General features: G+C 41.5%; 1 protein-coding gene across 2 annotated transcripts in view; it reads right to left on the bottom strand.

The window, feature by feature from the left end:
• Positions 1-6576: 6576 nt before the first annotated feature.
• The window catches only part of LOC115118026 (sodium- and chloride-dependent taurine transporter-like), a 66338-nt gene continuing 52436 nt past the window's right edge, over positions 6577-20478 (bottom strand). For both annotated transcript variants that reach the window (XM_065002082.1, XM_065002083.1), the window contains exons 13-14: positions 19411-19581; positions 6577-15697 (exon numbers count right to left, since the gene is read on the bottom strand). In XM_065002082.1, coding sequence (XP_064858154.1) covers positions 15539-15697; positions 19411-19581 — 330 coding nt within the window. In that variant the 3' untranslated portion in view covers positions 6577-15538. The remainder of the gene's footprint in view (positions 15698-19410; positions 19582-20478) is intronic.

The raw sequence follows: 20478 nt of genomic DNA, 5'->3' as shown, positions 1-20478 counted from the left end.
GTTCACAGAACTCTCCACTTTCTCTCTCTCTCGTTCTCTCGTTCTCTCGTTCTCTCGTTCTCTCTCTCTCTCTCTCTCTCTCTCTCTCTCTCTCTCTCTCTCTCTCTCTCTCTCTCTCACACACTCTCTATGTTCTGTGTGTCTCTCTCTCTCTCTATGTTATGTGTCTCTCTCTCTATGTTCTGTGTCTCTATAAGTTCTTACGTAAACAAAATCTGCCCCTGGTAATGGAAGGCCATTGTTAATAATATGTTTTGCTTGAGGTGGTTGGATGAGCTGAGATGACCAGGTCCTTAACCCAGATATCCACAGAGCAGTTTCATAATTCTGCGTCTAATAAAACATCTCAGAGAAGTGTTGCTGATCCAGGATCAGTTTTTGGCTTTTCAGCTCATAATGGGTAAGATTATATGGACTGGGAATACTTTGGAAAACAGATCCTGTTTTTCTCAAAGGGGATATACTAAACTTTTAAATTGGTCATTCACAAAGCACTTCGATAGAATATAGTGTTACATGTACTGTAAGTATCGTAATGTACAAATGATGAAGCTTTGAGATGGAAGACAAGTGTTTTTCTTCGCAATATGAAGCGCCCCCCCCCCCCCCCCAAAAAAAAAAATTACCTCTTCTTAAGGTTTGAGTTTAACAAACTTTTTAGGCGTTTTACATGTGATCATCCCCAGTGCTTGACTTGGACTGAAATAGGGACTCATTTCGGGTTCCTGTACTGTTTATATTTAGGTGCAGCAGCTCCACAATACTTTTGAGCTAATATTCTATTAACAGGAACAGGAACTCAAGCAGTAGAACGTTTAGTTCCTGGACCAAGTCAACCACTAACCGTCCCCTATGCATTTAAAAGGTCGAGTTGATGCATGCATTGATAGTGTGTATTTTTTAAATGTGTTAATTGAAGTTCTATTTCTCTGTATAGTATTTTTCTACATGATGCTTTTCTCCCTCGATGGATCGAAGCACAAGAAAGGAAAGAAACGTATCGATTTAGGTCATTGAGATTGAGATCGGGCTGATGATGTAACCGTTGTTTTTATTTTGATTTATTTATTTTTTTTAAATGAAGGGGGAAAAAAAATGGAAGAAAAAAAAGATACAAAAATAAACATATTTTTTTTTTGCAACGTGTTTTGTGTCATAAGTGAAAATGAAAGGTTGTCATTTAAATATGTTTATTGCAACCTAGAGTTACAGATTGAACTACTGTACATAATTGAAAGGTAATTTCCGATTGAGCCGAGAAGGCAGTCGGTTTAAATCACACTGTAGCGGTGAACTTACGCGATATGGATTGAATAGAGACCCTAAAGGTAAGTTTATGAATTTCCACATTTATAGACATGAAATGTTGTTGTTGATACCGTATTTACATTATTATTAACACATACAAATACATGTACAAACACACACACACACACACACACACACACACACACACACACACACACACACACACACACACACACACACACACACACACACACACACACACACACACACATACACACACACACACACACACACACACACACAAACACACACACACACACACACACAAACACACACACACACACACATACACACACACACACACACACACACACACACACACACACACACACACACACACACACACACACACACACACACACACACACACACACACACACACACACACACACACACACACACACACACACACACACACACACACACACACACACACACACACACACACACACACACACACACACACACACACACACACACACACACACACAAACACACACACACACACACACACACACACACATACACACACACACTGCTGCTATTGTAGTATAATGTTTAAGTAGGGGTGGAAGGCAATTTCACTATTTGTTTATCCTTCTATGCTTAACTGTTTGAAACCTGTAGTGCAGAGGTAAACTGGGTTCTTACTGTAGAGGTAAACTGGGTTCTTAATGTAGAGGTAAACTGGGTTCTTACTGTAGAGGTAATATGGGTTCTTAATGTAGAGGTAATCTGGGTTCTTAATGTGGAGGTAATCTGGGTTCTTAATGTAGAGGTAATCTGGGTACTTACTGTAAAGGTAAACTGGGTTCTTAATGTAGTGTAGAGGTAATATGGGTTCTTAATGTAGTGTAGAGGTAATCTGGGTTCTTAATGTAGAGGTAAACTGGGTTCTTACTGTAGAGGTAATCTGGGTTCTTAATGTGGAGGTAATCTGGATTCTTAATGTAGAGGTAATCTGGGTTCTTACTGTAAAGGTATACTGGGTTCTTACTGTAGTGCAGAGGTAAACTGGGTTCTTACTGTAGAGGTAAACTGGGTTCTTACTGTAGAGGTAAACTGGATTCTTAATGTAGAGGTAAACTGGGTTCTTAATGTAGTGCAGAGGTAAACTGGGTTCTTAATGTAGTGCAGAGGTAAACTGGGTTCTTAATGTAGTGCAGAGGTAAACTGGGTTCTTACTGTAGAGGTAAACTGGGTTCTTACTGTAGTGCAGAGGTAAACTGGGTTATTAATGTAGTGTAGAGGTAAACTGGGTTCTTAATGTAGAGGTAAACTGGGTTCTTAATGTAGTGTAGAGGTAAACTGGGTTATTAATGTAGTGTAGAGGTAAACTGGGTTCTTAATGTAGAAGTAAACTGGGTTCTTAATGTAGAGGTAAACTGGGTTCTTACTGTAGAGGTAAACTGGGTTCTTAATGTAGAGGTAATCTGGGTTCTTAATGTAGTGTAGAGGTAAACTGGGTTATTAATGTAGTGTAGAGGTAACCTGGGTTCTTACTGCAGAGGTAAACTGGGTTCTTAATAAAGAGGTCAACTGGGTTCTTAATGTAGAGGTAAACTGGATTCTTAATGTAGAGGTAAACTGGGTTCTTAATGTAGAGGTAAACTGGGTTCTTAATGTAGAGGTAAACTGGGTTCTTAATGTAGTGTAGAGGTAAACTGGGTTCTTAATGTAGAGGTAAACTGGGTTCTTAATCTAGTGTAGAGGTAAACTGGGTTCTTACTGTAGAGGTAAACTGGGTTCTTAATGTAGAGGTAAACTGGGTTCTTACTGTAGGGGTAAACTGGGTTCTTAATGTAGTGCAGAGGTAAACTGGGTTCTTACTGCAGAGGTAAACTGGGTTCTTAATAAAGAGGTCAACTGGGTTCTTAATGTAAAGGTAAACTGGATTCTTAATGTAGAGGTAAACTGGGTTCTTAATGTAGAGGTAAACTGGGTTCTTACTGTAGAGGTAATCTGGGTTCTTACTGTAGAGGTAAACTGAGTTCTTACTGTAGAGGTAAACTGGGTTCTTAATGTAGTGTAGAAGTAAACTGGGTTCTTAATGTAGAGGTAAACTGGGTTCTTAATCTAGTGTAGAGGTAAACTGGGTTCTTAATGTAGTGCAGAGGTAAACTGGGTTCTTAATGTAGTGTAGAGGTAAACTGGGTTCTTAATGTAGTGCAGAGGTAAACTGGGTTCTTAATGTAGTGTAGAGGTAAACTGGGTTATTAATGTAGTGTAGAGGTAAACTGGGTTCTTACTGTAGTGTAGAGGTAAACTGGGTTATTAATGTAGTGTAGAGGTAAACTGGGTTCTTAATGTAGTGCAGAGGTAAACTGGGTTCTTACTGTAGTGTAGAGGTAAACGGGGTTCTTACTGTAATGTAGAGGTAAACTGGGTTCTTAATGTAGAGGTAAACTGGGTTCTTAATGTAGAAGTAAACTGGGTTCTTACTGTAGAGTTAAACTGGGTTCTTAATGTAGAAGTAAACTGGGTTCTTAATGTAGAGGTAAACTGGGTTCTTACTGTAGAGGTAAACTGGGTTCTTAATGTAGAGGTAAACTGGGTTCTTAATGTAGAAGTAAACTGGGTTCTTAATGTAGAGGTAAACTGGGTTCTTACTGTAGAGGTAAACTGGGTTCTTAATGTAGTGCAGAGGTAAACTGGGTTCTTAATGTAGAAGTAAACTGGGTTCTTAATGTAGAGGTAAACTGGGTTCTTACTGTAGAGGTAAACTGGGTTCTTAATGTAGAGGTAAACTGGGTTCTTACTGTAGAGGTAAACTGGGTTCTTAATGTAGAGGTAAACTGGGTTCTTAATGTAGAGGTAAACTGAGTTCTTACTGTAGAGGTAAACTGGGTTCTTAATGTAGTGTAGAGGTAAACTGGGTTCTTAATGTAGAGGTAAACTGGGTTCTTAATCTAGTGTAGAGGTAAACTGGGTTTTTAATGTAGTGCAGAGGTAAACTGGGTTCTTAATGTAGTGCAGAGGTAAACTGGGTTCTTAATGTAATGTAGAGGTAAACTGGGTTCTTAATGTAGTGCAGAGGTAAACTGGGTTCTTACTGTAGAGGTAAACTGGGTTCTTACTGTAGAGGTAAACTGGGTTCTTAATGTAGAGGTAAACTGGGTTCTTACTGTAGGGGTAAACTGGGTTCTTAATTTTTCTAAGATTAGAGGCTAGGGTAACATTACAGTATTTTTCTAAGATTAGAGGCTAGGGTAACATTACAGTATTTTTCTAAGATTAGAGGCTAGGGTAACATTACAGTATATTTCTAAGATTAGAGGCTAGGGTAACATTACAGTATATTTCTAAGATTAGAGGCTAGGGTAACATTACAGTATATTTCTAAGATTAGAGGCTAGGGTAACATTACAGTATATTTCTAAGATTAGAGGCTAGGGTAACATTACAGTATATTTCTAAGATTAGAGGCTAGGGTAACATTACAGTATATTTCTAAGATTAGAGGCTAGGGTAACATTACAGTATATTTCTAAGATTAGAGGCTAGGGTAACATTACAGTATATTTCTAAGATTAGAGTCTAGGGTAACATTACAGTATATTTCTAAGATTAGAGGCTAGGGTAACATTACAGTATTTTTCTCTCGCTGCTTGGCCTCGATCTGCCATTGTCACTGCAGGACGCAAACAGCAGGGATTCATCGTTCCCCAAAATGGGAGAAAAAGGACTGAGACAAACAGGGACTGCCTGAACTTGCCGAAAAGGAAACACTGTTGCTACGGTGTGCCCTAATGAGTACAACCCTCACCATGGCCTGCAACACGGTGCACACAACAGTTGTCTATCTCCAGGACAAAGCAGAGCAGAAACAGAGGCTTCCTGCTACTGCAGGCAGATGTCAACTGTCACTCACTTCCTGTTTTTCACCCAGCCGGAGGAGCGAAAAGCAACACAGGATCTCCACACACACACACAGAGAGAGAGAGAGAGAGCAGCAAGCAATATTTGTGACCTGTTGCAACCAGTGAAGAACAAACACCATTGTAAATACAACCCATATTTATGCTTATTTATCTTATCTTGTGTAGAGGGAGAGAGAGAGACAGAGAGAGACAGAGAGAGTCCTTTACCATTTGTACATTGTTAAAACACTATATATATATAATATGACATTTGTAATGTCTTTATTGTTTTGAAACTTCTGTATCTGTAATGTTTACTGTTAATTTGTATTGTTTATTTCACTTTATATATTCACTTCATATATTATCTACCTCACTTGCTTGCTTTGGCAATGTTAACACATGTTTCCCATGCCAATAAAGCCCTTGAATTGAATTGAATTGAGAGAGTCTCTCCACACAGAGACAGAGAGAGAGAGTCTCTCCACACAGAGAGACCGAGAGAGAGAGTCTCTCCACACAGAGAGACAGAGAGAATTGAAACTCTTAAAAGGTTAAAACACATGAAACTAAAATTAAAGTTTAGAGACCTTTTTGAAACCTTTATTTTTGGTCCTGATGAAGTCAGATTGAAGTATGTTTAAATGACTTATAACTTTTTGAACATCTTGCATAAAAGGCAAGAACAAGTAGGAACACAAGAGGAAATAGGTTATTAGGTTATGTTTTTGTTATTACAGAGCGCAAATGCCAAATCTCTCCACAAATATATCCTCTGCCATAATAAGCTATTCCTGGAGAAATCTGGCAGACACAAAATGGAAAACAAAACTAAATTCTTACTTGAAGAAATAACTGTTGTGTTTATTTTAAGAATAGACTTATCTTCCCCAGGGCATAACTCTTCAGGATCAGGGCCCGTGGACACAAAGTAGAAGTACTGATATAGGATTAGTTTAGCTTTTAACATGATAATGAAAAAATATTATATTGGACAGAGAGTTCCTTCTCCGAGACACTGTGAATACAGGCCCAGATCAGTGTGTGAAATCTTTTATCGTGATGCTTCGTCTTCAGATACTGGGTCAAGAAAATACACGTGGTTATAATGTTTGGGACTTGCGTTTACTTTCCAATCATTGCTGGTAAATTGCTGGTTTGAAAGGGTATAGAAGTGAGTTTGATCAACTTTTGTCACACATTTATGTGACAGTGGAAGACATAATTTCATCAGGCTTCTTCCACACAATAGACGATTGTAAACCAGGTAGTTTGGGTGATGGATGCTGAAATTACTAAAAACCTACAGTGCATAATGATACCTGGTTTCTGATGTTATATTTATATCATATTATTAAGAAATTGACCATATTATGTCCAAAAAAAGTTAACAAACACACAATATATATATATTTTTTAAAGATGTTTATTTTTCACTTTTCCCTCACAAAGTTGTCAAATTACAAATGTCACCTATATCAAAGCAAAGGATACTTACTAAAAATATGCTTTTTTATCATCACTAGAAATGTAAAAACCAGTAAATAACAGCACAAAGCAATGGTATGAAGAACAGTAGTACAATAGAGGTCATATATTGCCACATCAATCAGTTTGGTCTTTATAAGGTACTTGGGAAATAAATAGGAGAGGAGCTGTTAGACGCTCTAAGAAACACATCCAAGTCCATCCAATGTTCACCACATCACAGGCAGCAGGATCACAGTTACAGTAGGAGAGGTGGGGCTGCGTTGCTAATCTGATTGATGAAGCATGGATTCTCTAGCCTGGTCCCAGATCTGTTCTGTTTTTATTAACTCCTATGGTGAGTCAGGACCATAGGGGTCGACCAGACAGCATAAACTGATCTGGGACCAGGCTATGTCTCCATAGGTCAAGCTCATTCCAAGACAGATACAGTCAAAATAAAAAACATTATCTATATCTGCTATTTTCTACTATACTAAATGTCGTGTTCAATTTCAACATAATGTGTCCCTTGCATACCTGCTGTGTTAATGAATTATAATAATGGACTATCGTAGCATTGAATTAATGGGAACAGATTTCATCTTCTCCGTCATTTTCAAATGACATTTTTGTCTTTCTGCAGATACATATTTATGTAACATGTTGTGTAAAATTGATCCCAAATGAAGATTTATTTGATAACCGCGATCGTGTTTAATGTTAGGCCAATAACTCGCCGCGTATTCAGTCATCGTTATGTATGGTGAGATCGCCATGTGGCTCAATACATTCAACTACATATTACCTCAATTAGCCCGACCAGACGGTGGCCCATTGGCTACCTGAATTATTTGCATTGTGTCCCGCCAACCCCTCTTTTACGCTGCTGCCACTCTCTGTTTATCATCTATGTATAGTCACTTTAACTATACCTACATGTGCAATTAGCCCGACTAACCGGTGCCTGTATATAGCCTCCACATTGACTCTGTACCAGGACCCCCTGTATATAGACTCCACATTGACTCTGTACCAGTACCCCCTGTATATAGACTCCACATTGACTCTGTACCAGTACCCCCCTGTATATAGCCTCCACATTGACTCTGTACCAGGACCCCCTGTATATAGACTCCACATTGACTCTGTACCAGTACCCCTGTATATAGACTCCACATTGACTCTGTACCAGTACCCCCCTGTATATAGCCTCCACATTGACTCTGTACCAGGACCCCCTGTATATAGACTCCACATTGACTCTGTACCAGTACCCCCTGTATATAGACTCCACATTGACTCTGTACCAGTATCCCCCTGTATATAGCCTCCACATTGACTCTGTACCAGGACCCCCTGTATATAGACTCCACATTGACTCTGTACCAGTACCCCCTGTATATAGCCTCCACATTGACTCTGTACCAGGACCCCCTGTATATAGACTCCACATTGACTCTGTACCAGTACCCCCTGTATATAGCCTCCACATTGACTCTGTACCAGGACCCCCTGTATATAGACTCCACATTGACTCTGTACCAGTACCCCCTGTATATAGCCTCCACATTGACTCTGTACCAGTACCCCCTGTATATAGCCTCCACATTGACTCTGTACCAGGACCCCCTGTATATAGACTCCACATTGACTCTGTACCAGTACCCCCTGTATATAGCCTCCACATTGACTCTGTACCAGGACCCCCTGTATATAGACTCCACATTGACTCTGTACCAGTACCCCTGTATATAGACTCCACATTGACTCTGTACCAGTACCCCCTGTATATAGCCTCCACATTGACTCTGTACCAGTACCCCCTGTATATAGCCTCCACATTGACTCTGTACCAGGACCCCCTGTATATAGACTCCACATTGACTCTGTACCAGTACCCCCTGTATATAGACTCCACATTGACTCTGTACCAGTACCCCCTGTATATAGCCTCCACATTGACTCTGTACCAGTACCCCTGTATATAGACTCCACATTGACTCTGTACCAGTACCCCCTGTATATAGCCTCCACATTGACTCTGTACCAGGACCCCCTGTATATAGACTCCACATTGACTCTGTACCAGTACCCCCTGTATATAGACTCCACATTGACTCTGTACCAGTACCCCCCTGTATATAGCCTCCACATTGACTCTGTACCAGGACCCCCTGTATATAGCCTCCACATTGACTCTGTACCGGTACCACCTGTATATAGCCTCCACATTGACTCTGTACCGGTACCACCTGTATATAGCCTCCACATTGACTCTGTACCGGTACCACCTGTATATAGCCTCCACATTGACTCTGTACCGGTACCACCTGCATATAGCCTCCACATTGACTCTGTACCGGTACCACCTGTATATAGCCTCCACATTGACTCTGTACCGGTGCCCCCTGTATATAGCCTCCACATTGACCCTGTACTGGTACCCCCTGTATATAGCCTCCACATTGACTCTGTACTGGTACCCCCTGTATATAGCCTCCACATTGACCCTGTACCGGTACCACCTGTATATAGCCTCCACATTGACTCTGTACCAGGACCCCCTGTATATAGCCTCCACATTGACTCTGTACTGGTACCACCTGTATATAGCCTCGCTACTGTTAATTTCACTTTCATTGTACTGTTTTTTAAATTGATTTACTTATCTATTGTTTACATAATACCTATTTTTTACTTGAAAATTGCACTGTTGGTTAAGGGCTTGTAAGTAAGGATTTCACTGTTAGGTCTAGCTAGCTAGATACCTAGCTAACTACTGGTGATTTGTTACAGGTATCTAGCTAGCTAACTACTTGCGATTTGTTACAGGTAACTAGCTAGCTAACTACCTGTTGTATTCGGCGCACGTGACAAATACACTTTTGATTTGGTAGAGTGTGGTGCTTGCAACGCTTGTGGGTTCGATTCCTACGGTGGATCAGTACAAAGATGTATATATTCACTTCTGTAAGTTGCTCTGGATAAGATCGTCTGCTAAATGTCTTTAATGTAAGACCGTTCCCTGTAGCATCTCCGTTATAGGCCTGAAGAAATGGTGCCTCTTTATATGAAATGTGTGAGCGCTATTTTATTTTAGCAACATTCTCTACGACAAGAGTATGTCTCAACCCAAGTGTGACACTAAGACACAATGTTTAATTTTTATTTATTTTACCTTTATTTTACTAGGCAAGTCAGTTAAGAACAAATTCTTATTTTCAATGACGGCCTAGGAACAGTGGGTTAACTGCCTGTTCAGGGGCAGAACGACAGATTTGTACCTTGTCAGCTCGGGGGTTCGAACTTGCAACCTTTCGGTTACTAGTCCAACGCTCTAACCACTAGGCTACCCTGCCACCTCTACACTCTAACCACTAGGCTACCCTGCCGCCTCTACACTCTAACCACTAGGCTACCCTGCCGCCTCTACACTCTAACCACTAGGCTACCCTGCCGCCTCTACACTCTAACCACTAGGCTACCCTGCCGCCTCTACACTCTAACCACTAAGGCTACCCTGCCGCCTCTACACTCTAACCACTAAGGCTACCCTGCCGCCTCTACACTCTAACCACTAGGCTACCCTGCCACCTCTACACTCTAACCACTAAGGCTACCCTGCCGCCTCTACACTCTAACCACTAGGCTACCCTGCCGCCCCAAAGTGAATGTGTAGTACTAACTACACAAGCCTCTTAAGTAATTTGTCTTGGAAGCAGCCTTGTTGTGGGGTGATAGGGGACAAGAGGCTAAACTGCCCTGGATAAGCCTGTGGTGTAGCGGTCTTAGCCCCCTAGTGTGGGGGTTTGGGAGGGAGCACTGGGTCCATACACCCAGCAATAGGTCCTCCTCACCTCTCCGTCATGATAGCGGATATGTGGTGGGAGTTGATTCTCCAAAATGGCCGCCATGCTTCACAATGGTGGTGGATGAGGTGACTCCCCCCCCCCCCCCTTTTTGCTATGTAATGCATCTGGAAAAGCTCCATATAAATCCAATCTATTATTATGATTTATTATATGGATAATTATGATGTTGAATGACTAAAGTGCAAGCTGGCTGCTTTATAATGTGCCCTATAGACTCACCATGGGACACTCTCACTGCACATGAGCAAAGGCTTTTTTAACAAATATTTTTTTTTTATTTAGAAATAAAAAGATTTTACGTTTTTCTCGGTAAAACCCTCGTTTTAAATACACATTTTTGCTTTACAGGTTATTTAGCGCCATAGAAATAAAAAATAAAATCTTTCAAATTGTATTTTTAAAAAGGTTTCTTCTTTATGGATTAAAAACATTTCCCCTTGTACATTCTTATGAAGGTATGTAATGTAATGTATACGAGGCAGGAGAGTTAAAGAAGTTTAACATTATGTTTTCTATCTGTGATAGATTTCTCCAATCTCCAGCGATGGACTGGGTGCCATTATCTTCACCATAATAATGCTTTTTCATTTGGTTTTCAGTGAGCTTCTTTGATACGGCACCTGTAAGGCACCTAGCTAGCGAACTACTAGTCATTTGTTGCAGGTACCTAGCTAGCGAACTACTAGTGATTTGTTACAGGTATCTAGCTAGCTAACTACTAGCGATTTGTTACAGGTACCTAGCTAGCTAACTACTAGTGATTTGTTACAGGTACCTAGCTAGCTAACTACTAGTGATTTGTTACAGGTATCTAGCTAGCTAACTACTAGTGATTTGTTACAGGTACCTAGCTAGCTAACTACTAGTGATTTGTTACAGGTATCTAGCTAGCTAACTACTCGCGTTTAATTTCTGCGGGTCATAATCTCCTATACAAACTAACAGCACTATGGTAAAAGTAAAAGGGGATACCTCGTCAGTTAAACAACTGAATGCATTCAACTGAAATGTCTTCCACATTTAACACCTCTGAATCACAGGTAGGCCTAAGTTTGGTGGCAGCATCATTTTAGAATGTCACCCACCTGTACGTCATTTTAGAATGTCACCTGCACGTCATTTTAGAATGTCACCTGTACATCATTTTAGAATGTCACCTGTACGTCATTTTAGAATGTCACCTGTACGTCATTTTAGAATGTCACCTGTACGTCATTTTAGAATGTCACCTGTACGTCATTGTAGAATGTCACCTGTACGTCATTTTAGAATGTCACCTGTACGTCATTTTAGAATGTCACCTGTACGTCATTTTAGAATGTCACCTGTACGTCATTGTAGAATGTCACCTGTACGTCATTTTAGAATGTCACCTGTACGTCATTTTAGAATGTCACCTGTACGTCATTTTAGAATGTCACCTGTACGTCATTTTAGAATGTCACCTGTACGTCATTGTAGAATGTCACCTGTACGTCATTTTAGAATGTCACCTGTACGTCATTGTAGAATGTCACCTGTACGTCATTTTAGAATGTCACCTGTACGTCATTTTAGAATGTCACCTGTACGTCATTTTAGAATGTCACCTGTACATCACAGGTCAATTCAGACTATTGAGTCAATAGTTATAAAATGGCAGGATTACTTTCATTGCGACAATATTTGTGTATATATGTTGATAAAGATGAATCAAATTGTGTGTGTCTGTGTGTTATGACAGAGAATGATACTACTGCAATGAACATTGTTTCTTTGTTGATATTATGGCATAACATTTTGTGGTTTTCATTGGCCCCTGAAATTGTAGTTTTTTTGTCTCTCGCATTGTTTTAGAATGTTTTTTCCTCTTTTCTCCATACTTCCAAAATAAATAAAAAACAGAGTGGAAAACAGACTTATCTTTCTACAAAGTATTGCACATTACAAATTGCAGTTTTGTTGATTAACAGCAAGTTGTTAAATGACGTTTCATCCTCAGGAAGTGTGGAGACGGGCTGGCCATTTTTACATTTTACATTTTGAATACAAAAAGGCAAAAAAATGTGATAGAAAAACAATCAAAGTAAAAATAAACGTTTTCTAATTGTATACAACAACATTTAAAATAAAAATATTCAACGTAAATAGAATCAACCAAAGTTTCCATTCACTACGTGGGAGTTCACATTTCAACATTTCATTCTAAGAAGAATATCTTTGCATTGTGAAGAATATCTTTGTACCGGTACCCCCTGTATATAGCCTCCACATTGACTCTGTACCGGTACCACCTGCATATAGCCTCCACATTGACCCTGTACCGGTACCACCTGTATATAGCCTCCACATTGACCCTGTACCGGTACCACCTGTATATAGCCTCCACATTAACCCTGTACCGGTACCACCTGTATATAGCCTCCACATTGACTCTGTACCGGTGCCCCCTGTATATAGCCTCCACATTGACCCTGTACTGGTACCCCCTGTATATAGCCTCCACATTAACCCTGTACCGGTACCCCCTGTATATAGCCTCCACATTGACTCTGTACCGGTACCACCTGTATATAGCCTCCACATTAACCCTGTACTGGTACCCCCTGTATATAGCCTCCACATTAACCCTGTACCGGTACCACCTGTATATAGCCTCCACATTGACCCTGTACCGGTACGACCTGTATATAGCCTCCACATTAACCCTGTACCGGTACCACCTGTATATAGCCTCGCTACTGTTAATTTCACTTTCATTGTACTGTTTTTTAAATTGATTTACTTATCTATTGTTTACATAATACCTATTTTTTACTTGAAAATTGCACTGTTGGTTAAGGGCTTGTAAGTAAGGATTTCACTGTTAGGTCTAGCTAGCTAGATACCTAGCTAACTACTGGTGATTTGTTACAGGTATCTAGCTAGCTAACTACTTGCGATTTGTTACAGGTAACTAGCTAGCTAACTACCTGTTGTATTCGGCGCACGTGACAAATACACTTTTGATTTGGTAGAGTGTGGTGCTTGCAACGCTTGTGGGTTCGATTCCTACGGTGGATCAGTACAAAGATGTATATATTCACTTCTGTAAGTTGCTCTGGATAAGATCGTCTGCTAAATGTCTTTAATGTAAGACCGTTCCCTGTAGCATCTCCGTTATAGGCCTGAAGAAATGGTGCCTCTTTATATGAAATGTGTGAGCGCTATTTTATTTTAGCAACATTCTTTACGACAAGAGTATGTCTCAACCCAAGTGTGACACTAAGACACAATGTTTAATTTTTATTTATTTTACCTTTATTTAACTAGGCAAGTCAGTTAAGAACAAATTCTTAATTTCAATGACGGCCTAGGAACAGTGGGTTAACTGCCTGTTCAGGGGCAGAACGACAGAATATCTTTGCATTGTGAAGAATATCTTTGCATTGTGAATCATAAACGCTCCAAATCTCAACAGGCTTTTGTTTGAATTGTTTCTGCCTCTTTTAAAAGCTGTACTGATATAATATTTGAAACTAAGCTTAGTGTGAGAAGGCTGCAGGGAGTGGATATTATTAGTTAGTATATTAGTCAATTACTATATTAATCAATTACATCAGAATTTCACTGACCTAGCCTACAGCAATTCAATGGAAAGATCTGATTCATAAGAGGTTTGCTTGCATTTGGATGGTTCCTTAATGAGCAATAGTTACTGTATGGGGAGTATACATTAAGTTGTACTTCAATAGTTATTGTATGGGGAATATACATTAAGTTGTACTTCAATAGTTACTGTATGGTGAGTATACATTAATGTATTTATGTCATTATGGCAGGTCCTTTAGACTCCTATCAATCATGGAACAGACAGACTTAAGAGATGGTAAATGCGTTATATAGTGTGCTGTTGTGCTTCTCATTGACTTGCCACTATGTCACGTCCTCTGTCTATAGCCAGAAATACGACAAGAGACTAAAACACTAAGAATAAAAGGAAAACGCACTGCATTATTTAAGTAAAAATAATAAAACAGAGACTTTAAACACATGTTTATGTAGCTACTGTATGCACAGGGATGGATGGATGGTACGTAGCAGTAGTGTCCACACCTATTGCAGTCTAGTCTAAAATGGAGTTGGGCTGACTGTATGTACACAGTACACCGTACAGGGAGGACAGGTCTGTACCTCCACAGCCAAGTACAGTTGCTGGCACTAAAACGTTAGGTTGCACTGCAGTGTTATATATATATATATATATATATATATATATATATATATATATAAACTGGCAAAACAATTGGGTCAAGATGCTCAAGTGCCTTCTAGCAATTGTTTGTCACAAAACCCGGTACAGCAGACAGGTACAGGGTTTCATTTTTGTTTTTGTTTTAGTGGCCCGCAACTGTAGATGAGATGTTCTTGGACCCTGAACTCAGCTTAGTAGTGGAGGTACGTTCAGGTTCAGCTGTAAATTTTACAACAAACATCAACGACAAAACACACTGGACTAATCTCACTGTATACAAGAGGCACCACCTCCACGATATTATCGTAACTATAGACATTAGTTAAAGCTGAGAGCAACTAGGTTGATCAAATGTTACAGCTGAAACCACGACACACATTTCGTTCTTCCGGGTTTTATACAGCCTTCTTTTTTTTCTTTTTCTTTTTTTAAGTATCCACGCCAAAATAGAGACAGACCACTAATAATTCAACAGGGGGAAAATAAGAAGGTATGTCTGATTCTGTTCTTATAAGATACTGCTGCTCCATGTGACTTGGAGATCAATTTTTTTTTTTTTACTTTTAACTTCATCCAATCAGAATAACAGTAATATTCTTAACAATAGTTTAATAAAAAAATATTAAAAACATAGACAGGAAATCCAATAATGTAACTTCCTCTGTAGAAAAACAAAACAAAAAAAGAACCGTCCTAGTGCAGATACATGTAAACCTGGTCCTACAACTAGTTTAGCGATAATATAGTATAATAACATAGAAAGCGGGTATTTAAAAAAGAAAAAAAAAAAGAATCTTTCCTCTCACAGAGAGCGCTCACATCATGGTTTCTACAATAGTGTGGGTGGGCTTGATCAGGCCGTTGTTCCCGTTGGGGTCCAGCGGGAAGGTCAGCTCGCAAGCCTTGCCCTTAGAACGGTGGTCGGCTGGACGGGAGCTAGCACCTCCTAGTGGAGCCGCCACAGCCTTGATCCTCTGGAGGGAGAAAAAAAGAAAAGCTCTGTTTAACTTCCCAGTAAATACCAATATACAAGTATGATTTTACGACTGTAAGTGTATCTGTCATAGATGGATGGACATGAGACCTCCACAGGGTTCTAGGGGTAGGGGCCAGAGTCTAGGAGTAGGGGTCTAGGAGTAGGGGCCAGAGTCTAGGAGTAGGGGTCTAGGAGTAGGGGCCAGGGTCTAGGAATAGGGGTCTCGGAGTAGGGGCCAGGGTTCTAGGGTTAGGGGTCTAGGAGTAGGGTCTAGGAGTAGGGGTCTAGGAGTAGGGGCCAGGGTTCTAGGGTTAGGGGTCTAGGAGTAGGGGCCAGGGTCTAGGAGTATGGGTCTAGGGGTAGGGGCCAGGGTCTAGGAGTAGGGTTCAGGGTTCTAGGAGTAGGGGCCAGGGTTCTAGGGTTAGGGGTCTAGGAGTAGGGGCCAGGGTCTAGGGTCTAGGGTTAGGGGTCTAGAAGTAGGGGCCAGAGTCTAGGAGTAGGGGTCTAGTGTTAGGGGTCTAGGAGTAGGGGCCAGGGTCTAGGGGTAGGGGCCAGAATCTAGTGTTAGGGGTCAGCAGCAACTCACTGCCTTCCTGAAGACAAACAATGTATACAAAATGCTTCAGTCTGGTTTTAGACCCCATCATAGCACTGAGACGGCACTTGTGAAGGTGGTAAATGACATTTTAATGGCATCGGACCGAGGCTCTGCATCTGTCCTCGTGCTCCTAGACCTTAGTGCTGCTTTTGATACCATCGATCACCACATTCTTTTGGAGAGATTGGAAACCCAAATTGGTCTACACGGACAAGTTCTGTCCTGGTTTAGATCTTATCTGTCGGAAAGATATCAGTTTGTCTCTGTGAATGGTTTGTCCTCTGACAAATCAACTGTAAATTTCGGTGTTCCTCAAGGTTCCGTTTTAGGACCACTATTGTTTTCACTATATATTTTACCTCTTGGGGATGTTATTCGAAAACATAATGTTAACTTTCACTGCTATGCGGATGACACACAGCTGTACATTTCAATGAAACATGGTGAAGCCCCAAAATTGCCCTTGCTAGAAGCATGTGTTTCAGACATAAGGAAGTGGTTGGCTGCAAACGTTCTACTTTTAAACTCGGACAAAACAGAGATGCTTGTTCTAGGTCCCAAGAAACAAAGAGATCTTCTGTTGAATCTGACAATTAATCTTAATGGTTGTACAGTCGTCTCAAATAAAACTGTGAAGGACATCGGCGTTACTCTGGACCCTGATCTCTATTTTGAAGAACATATCAAGACCATTTCATGGACAGCTTTTTTCCATCTACGTAACATTGCAAAAATCAGAAACTTTCTGTCCAAAAATGATGCAGAAAAATTAATCCATGCTTTTGTCACTTCTAGGTTAGACTACTGCAATGCTCTACTTTCCGGCTACCCGGATAAAGCACTAAATAAACTTCAGTTAGTGCTAAATATGGCTGCTAGAATCCTGACTAGAACCAAAAAATTTGATTATATTACTCCAGTGCTAGCCTCTCTACACTGGCTTCCTGTCAAAGCAAGGGCTGATATCAAGGTTTTACTGCTAACCTACAAAGCATTACATGGGCTTGCTCCTACCTATCTCTCTGATTTGGTCCTGCCGTACATACCTACACGTACGCTACGGTCACAAGACGCAGGCCTCCTAATTGTCCCTAGAATTTCTAAGCAAACAGCTGGAGGCAGGGCTTTCTCCTATAGAGCTCAATTTTTATGGAACGGTCTGCCTACCCATGTCAGAGACGCAAACTCGGTCTCAACCTTTAAGTCTTTACTGAAGACTCATCTCTTCAGTGGGTCATATGATTGAGTGTAGTCTGGCCCAGGAGTGGGAAGGTGAACGGAAAAGCTCTGGAGCAACGAACCGCCCTTGCTGTCTCTGCCTGGCCGGTTCCCCTCTTTCCACTGTGATTCTCTGCCTCTAACCCTATTACAGGGGCTGAGTCAGTGGCTTACTGGGGCTCTCTCATGCCGTCCCTGGAAGGAGTGCGTCACCTGAGTGGGTTGATTCACTGATGTGGTCATCCTGTCTGGGATGGCGCCCCCCCTTGGGTTGTGCCATGGCGGAGATCTTTGTGGGCTATACTCAGCCTTGTCTCAGGATGGTAAGTTGGTGGTTAGAGATATCCCTCTAGTGGTGTGGGGGCTGTGCTTTGGCAAAGTGGGTGGGGTTATATCCTTCCTGTTTGGCCCTGTCCGGGGGTGTCCTTGGATGGGGCCACAGTGTCTCCTGACCCCTCCTGTCTCAGCCTCCAGTATTTATGCTGCAGTAGTTTATGTGTCAGGGGGCTAGGGTCAGTTGTTATATCTGGAGTACTTCTCCTGTCCTATCCGGTGTCCTGTGTGAATTTAAGTATGCTCTCTCTAATTCTCTCCTTTCTTTCTCTCTCTCTCGGAGGACCTGAGCCCTAGGACCATGCCCCAGGACTACCTGACATGATGACTCCTTGTTGTCCCCAGTCCACCTGGCCGTGCTGCTGCTCCAGTTTCAACTGTTCTGCCTTATTATTATTCGACCATGCTGGTAATTTATGAACATTTGAACATCTTGGCCATGTTCTGTTATAATCTCCACCCGGCACAGCCAGAAGAGGACTGGCCACCCCACATATGCTCTCTCTAATTCTCTCTTTCTTTCTCTCTCTCGGAGGACCTGAGCCCTAGGACCATGCCCCAGGACTACCTGACATGATGACTCCTTGCTGTCCCCAGTCCACCTGGCCGTGCTGCTGCTCCAGTTTCAACTGTTCTGCCTTATTATTATTCGACCATGCTGGTCATTTATGAACATTTGAACATCTTGGCCATGTTCTGTTATAATCTCCACCTGGCACAGCCAGAAGAGGACTGGCCACCCCATATAGCCTGGTTCCTCTTTAGGTTTCTTCCTAGGTTTTGGCCTTTCTAGGGAGTTTTTCCTAGCCACCGTGCTTCGATTTGATTTGATTTAGGAGTAGGGGCCAGATTCTAGGGTTAGGGGTCTAGGAGAAGGAGCCAGAGTCTAGGGTTAGGGATCTAGGAGAAGGAGCCAGATTCTAGGGTTAGGGGTCTAGGAGTAGGGGCCAGAGTCTAGGGTTAGGGGTCTAGGAGTAGGGGCCAGAGTCTAGGGTTAGGGGTCTAGGAGTAGGGGCCAGTGTCTAGGGTTAGGGGTCTAGGAGTAGGGGCCAGAGTCTAGGGTTAGGGGTCTAGGAGTAGGGGCCAGAGTCTAGGGTTAGGGGTCTAGGAGTAGGGGCCAGATTCTAGGGTTAGGGGTCTAGGAGTAGGGGCCAGAGTCTAGGGTTAGGGGTCTAGGAGTAGGGGTCTAGGGGTAGGGGTCTAGGAGTAGGGGCCAGGGTCTAGGGTTAGGGGCCAGAGTCTAGGGTGAGGGGTCTAAGGAGAAGGGGCCGGAGTCTAGGGTTAGGGGTCTAGGAGTAGGGGCCAGGGTTCTAGGGTTAGGGGCCAGCGTCTAAGGTTAGGGGTCTAGGAGTAGGCGTAGGCTTCTAGGGGTAGGGGCCAGAGTCTATGGGTAGGGGTCTAGGAGTAGGGGCCAGAGTCTACGGGTAGGGGTCTAGGAGTAGGGGCCAGAGTCTAGGGGTAGGAGCCTAGGGATAGGGACCAGGGCCTAAGGGTATGGGAATAGGGGTAGGGCCAAGGGGGTAGGAGCTCGGGGCCAGGGTCTATATGGATTGAATACTGACCTCTATGAGTGGTCCATCGGACTGGATGATCTTGATGACCACCACCATAGGAATACAGATCATAGAAGCCAGGGCCAGAGTCCAGCCCACACCGATGGACCAGTCGGGGTACTCGTAGACCTTGTTGTACGTCAAAGGTTTATATTTGACCAAGGAGAAAATGAAGCAACCCTGGAGGCAGAGACAAACAGCAATGGAAATCAGAATCACCTTTATTCTCAAAATACATTATCATTTGTCTGTATAACCTGTGTATCACCTGTATATCCTGTTTATCATCTGTCTGTATATCCTGTTTAACATCCGTCTGTATATCCTGCTTATCATCTGTCTGTATATCCTGTTTATCGTCTGTCTGTATATCCTGTTTAACATCCGTCTGTATATCCTGCTTATCATCTGTCTGTATATCCTGTTTATCATCTGTCTGTATATCCTGTTTATCATCTGTCTGTATAACCTGTGTATCACCTGTATATCCTGTTTAACATATGTCTGTATATCCTGCTTATCATCTGTCTGTATATCCTGTTTATCATCTGTCTGTATATCCTGCTTATCATCTGTCTGTATATCCTGTTTATCATCTGTCTGTATATCCTGTTTATCATCTGTCTGTATATCCTGTTGATCATCTGTCTGCAATAAATCCATGTAATATATCCTATACTTTCACAATAAATCCACGTAATATAGTCTACACCTTCACAATAAATCCATGTAATATAGTCTACACCTTCACAATAAATCCATGTAATATAGTCTACACCATCACAATAAATCCATGTAATATAGTCTACACCATCGCAATAAATCCATGTAATATAGTCTACACCTTCACAATAAATCCATGTAATATAGTCTACACCATCACAATAAATCCATGTAATATAGTCTACACCTTCACAATAAATCCATTATTTATTTTAGACCGGTCTAAAGAAACATGATGTGAAGAGCGTGTAGTCTATTTCAGAAGAACAGAATACTACACCTGTTGTATTCAGCATTTCACTGTGAGGTCTACTACACCTGTTGTATTCAGCATTTCACTGTAAGGTCTACTAC

Source organism: Oncorhynchus nerka, linkage group LG15 (genome assembly GCF_034236695.1).
Source record: "Oncorhynchus nerka isolate Pitt River linkage group LG15, Oner_Uvic_2.0, whole genome shotgun sequence".
NCBI classification, from domain to species: domain Eukaryota; kingdom Metazoa; phylum Chordata; class Actinopteri; order Salmoniformes; family Salmonidae; genus Oncorhynchus; species Oncorhynchus nerka.
The sequence above is the reverse complement of the archived record's forward strand: the minus strand, read 5'-3'. Positions and strand labels throughout refer to the sequence as shown.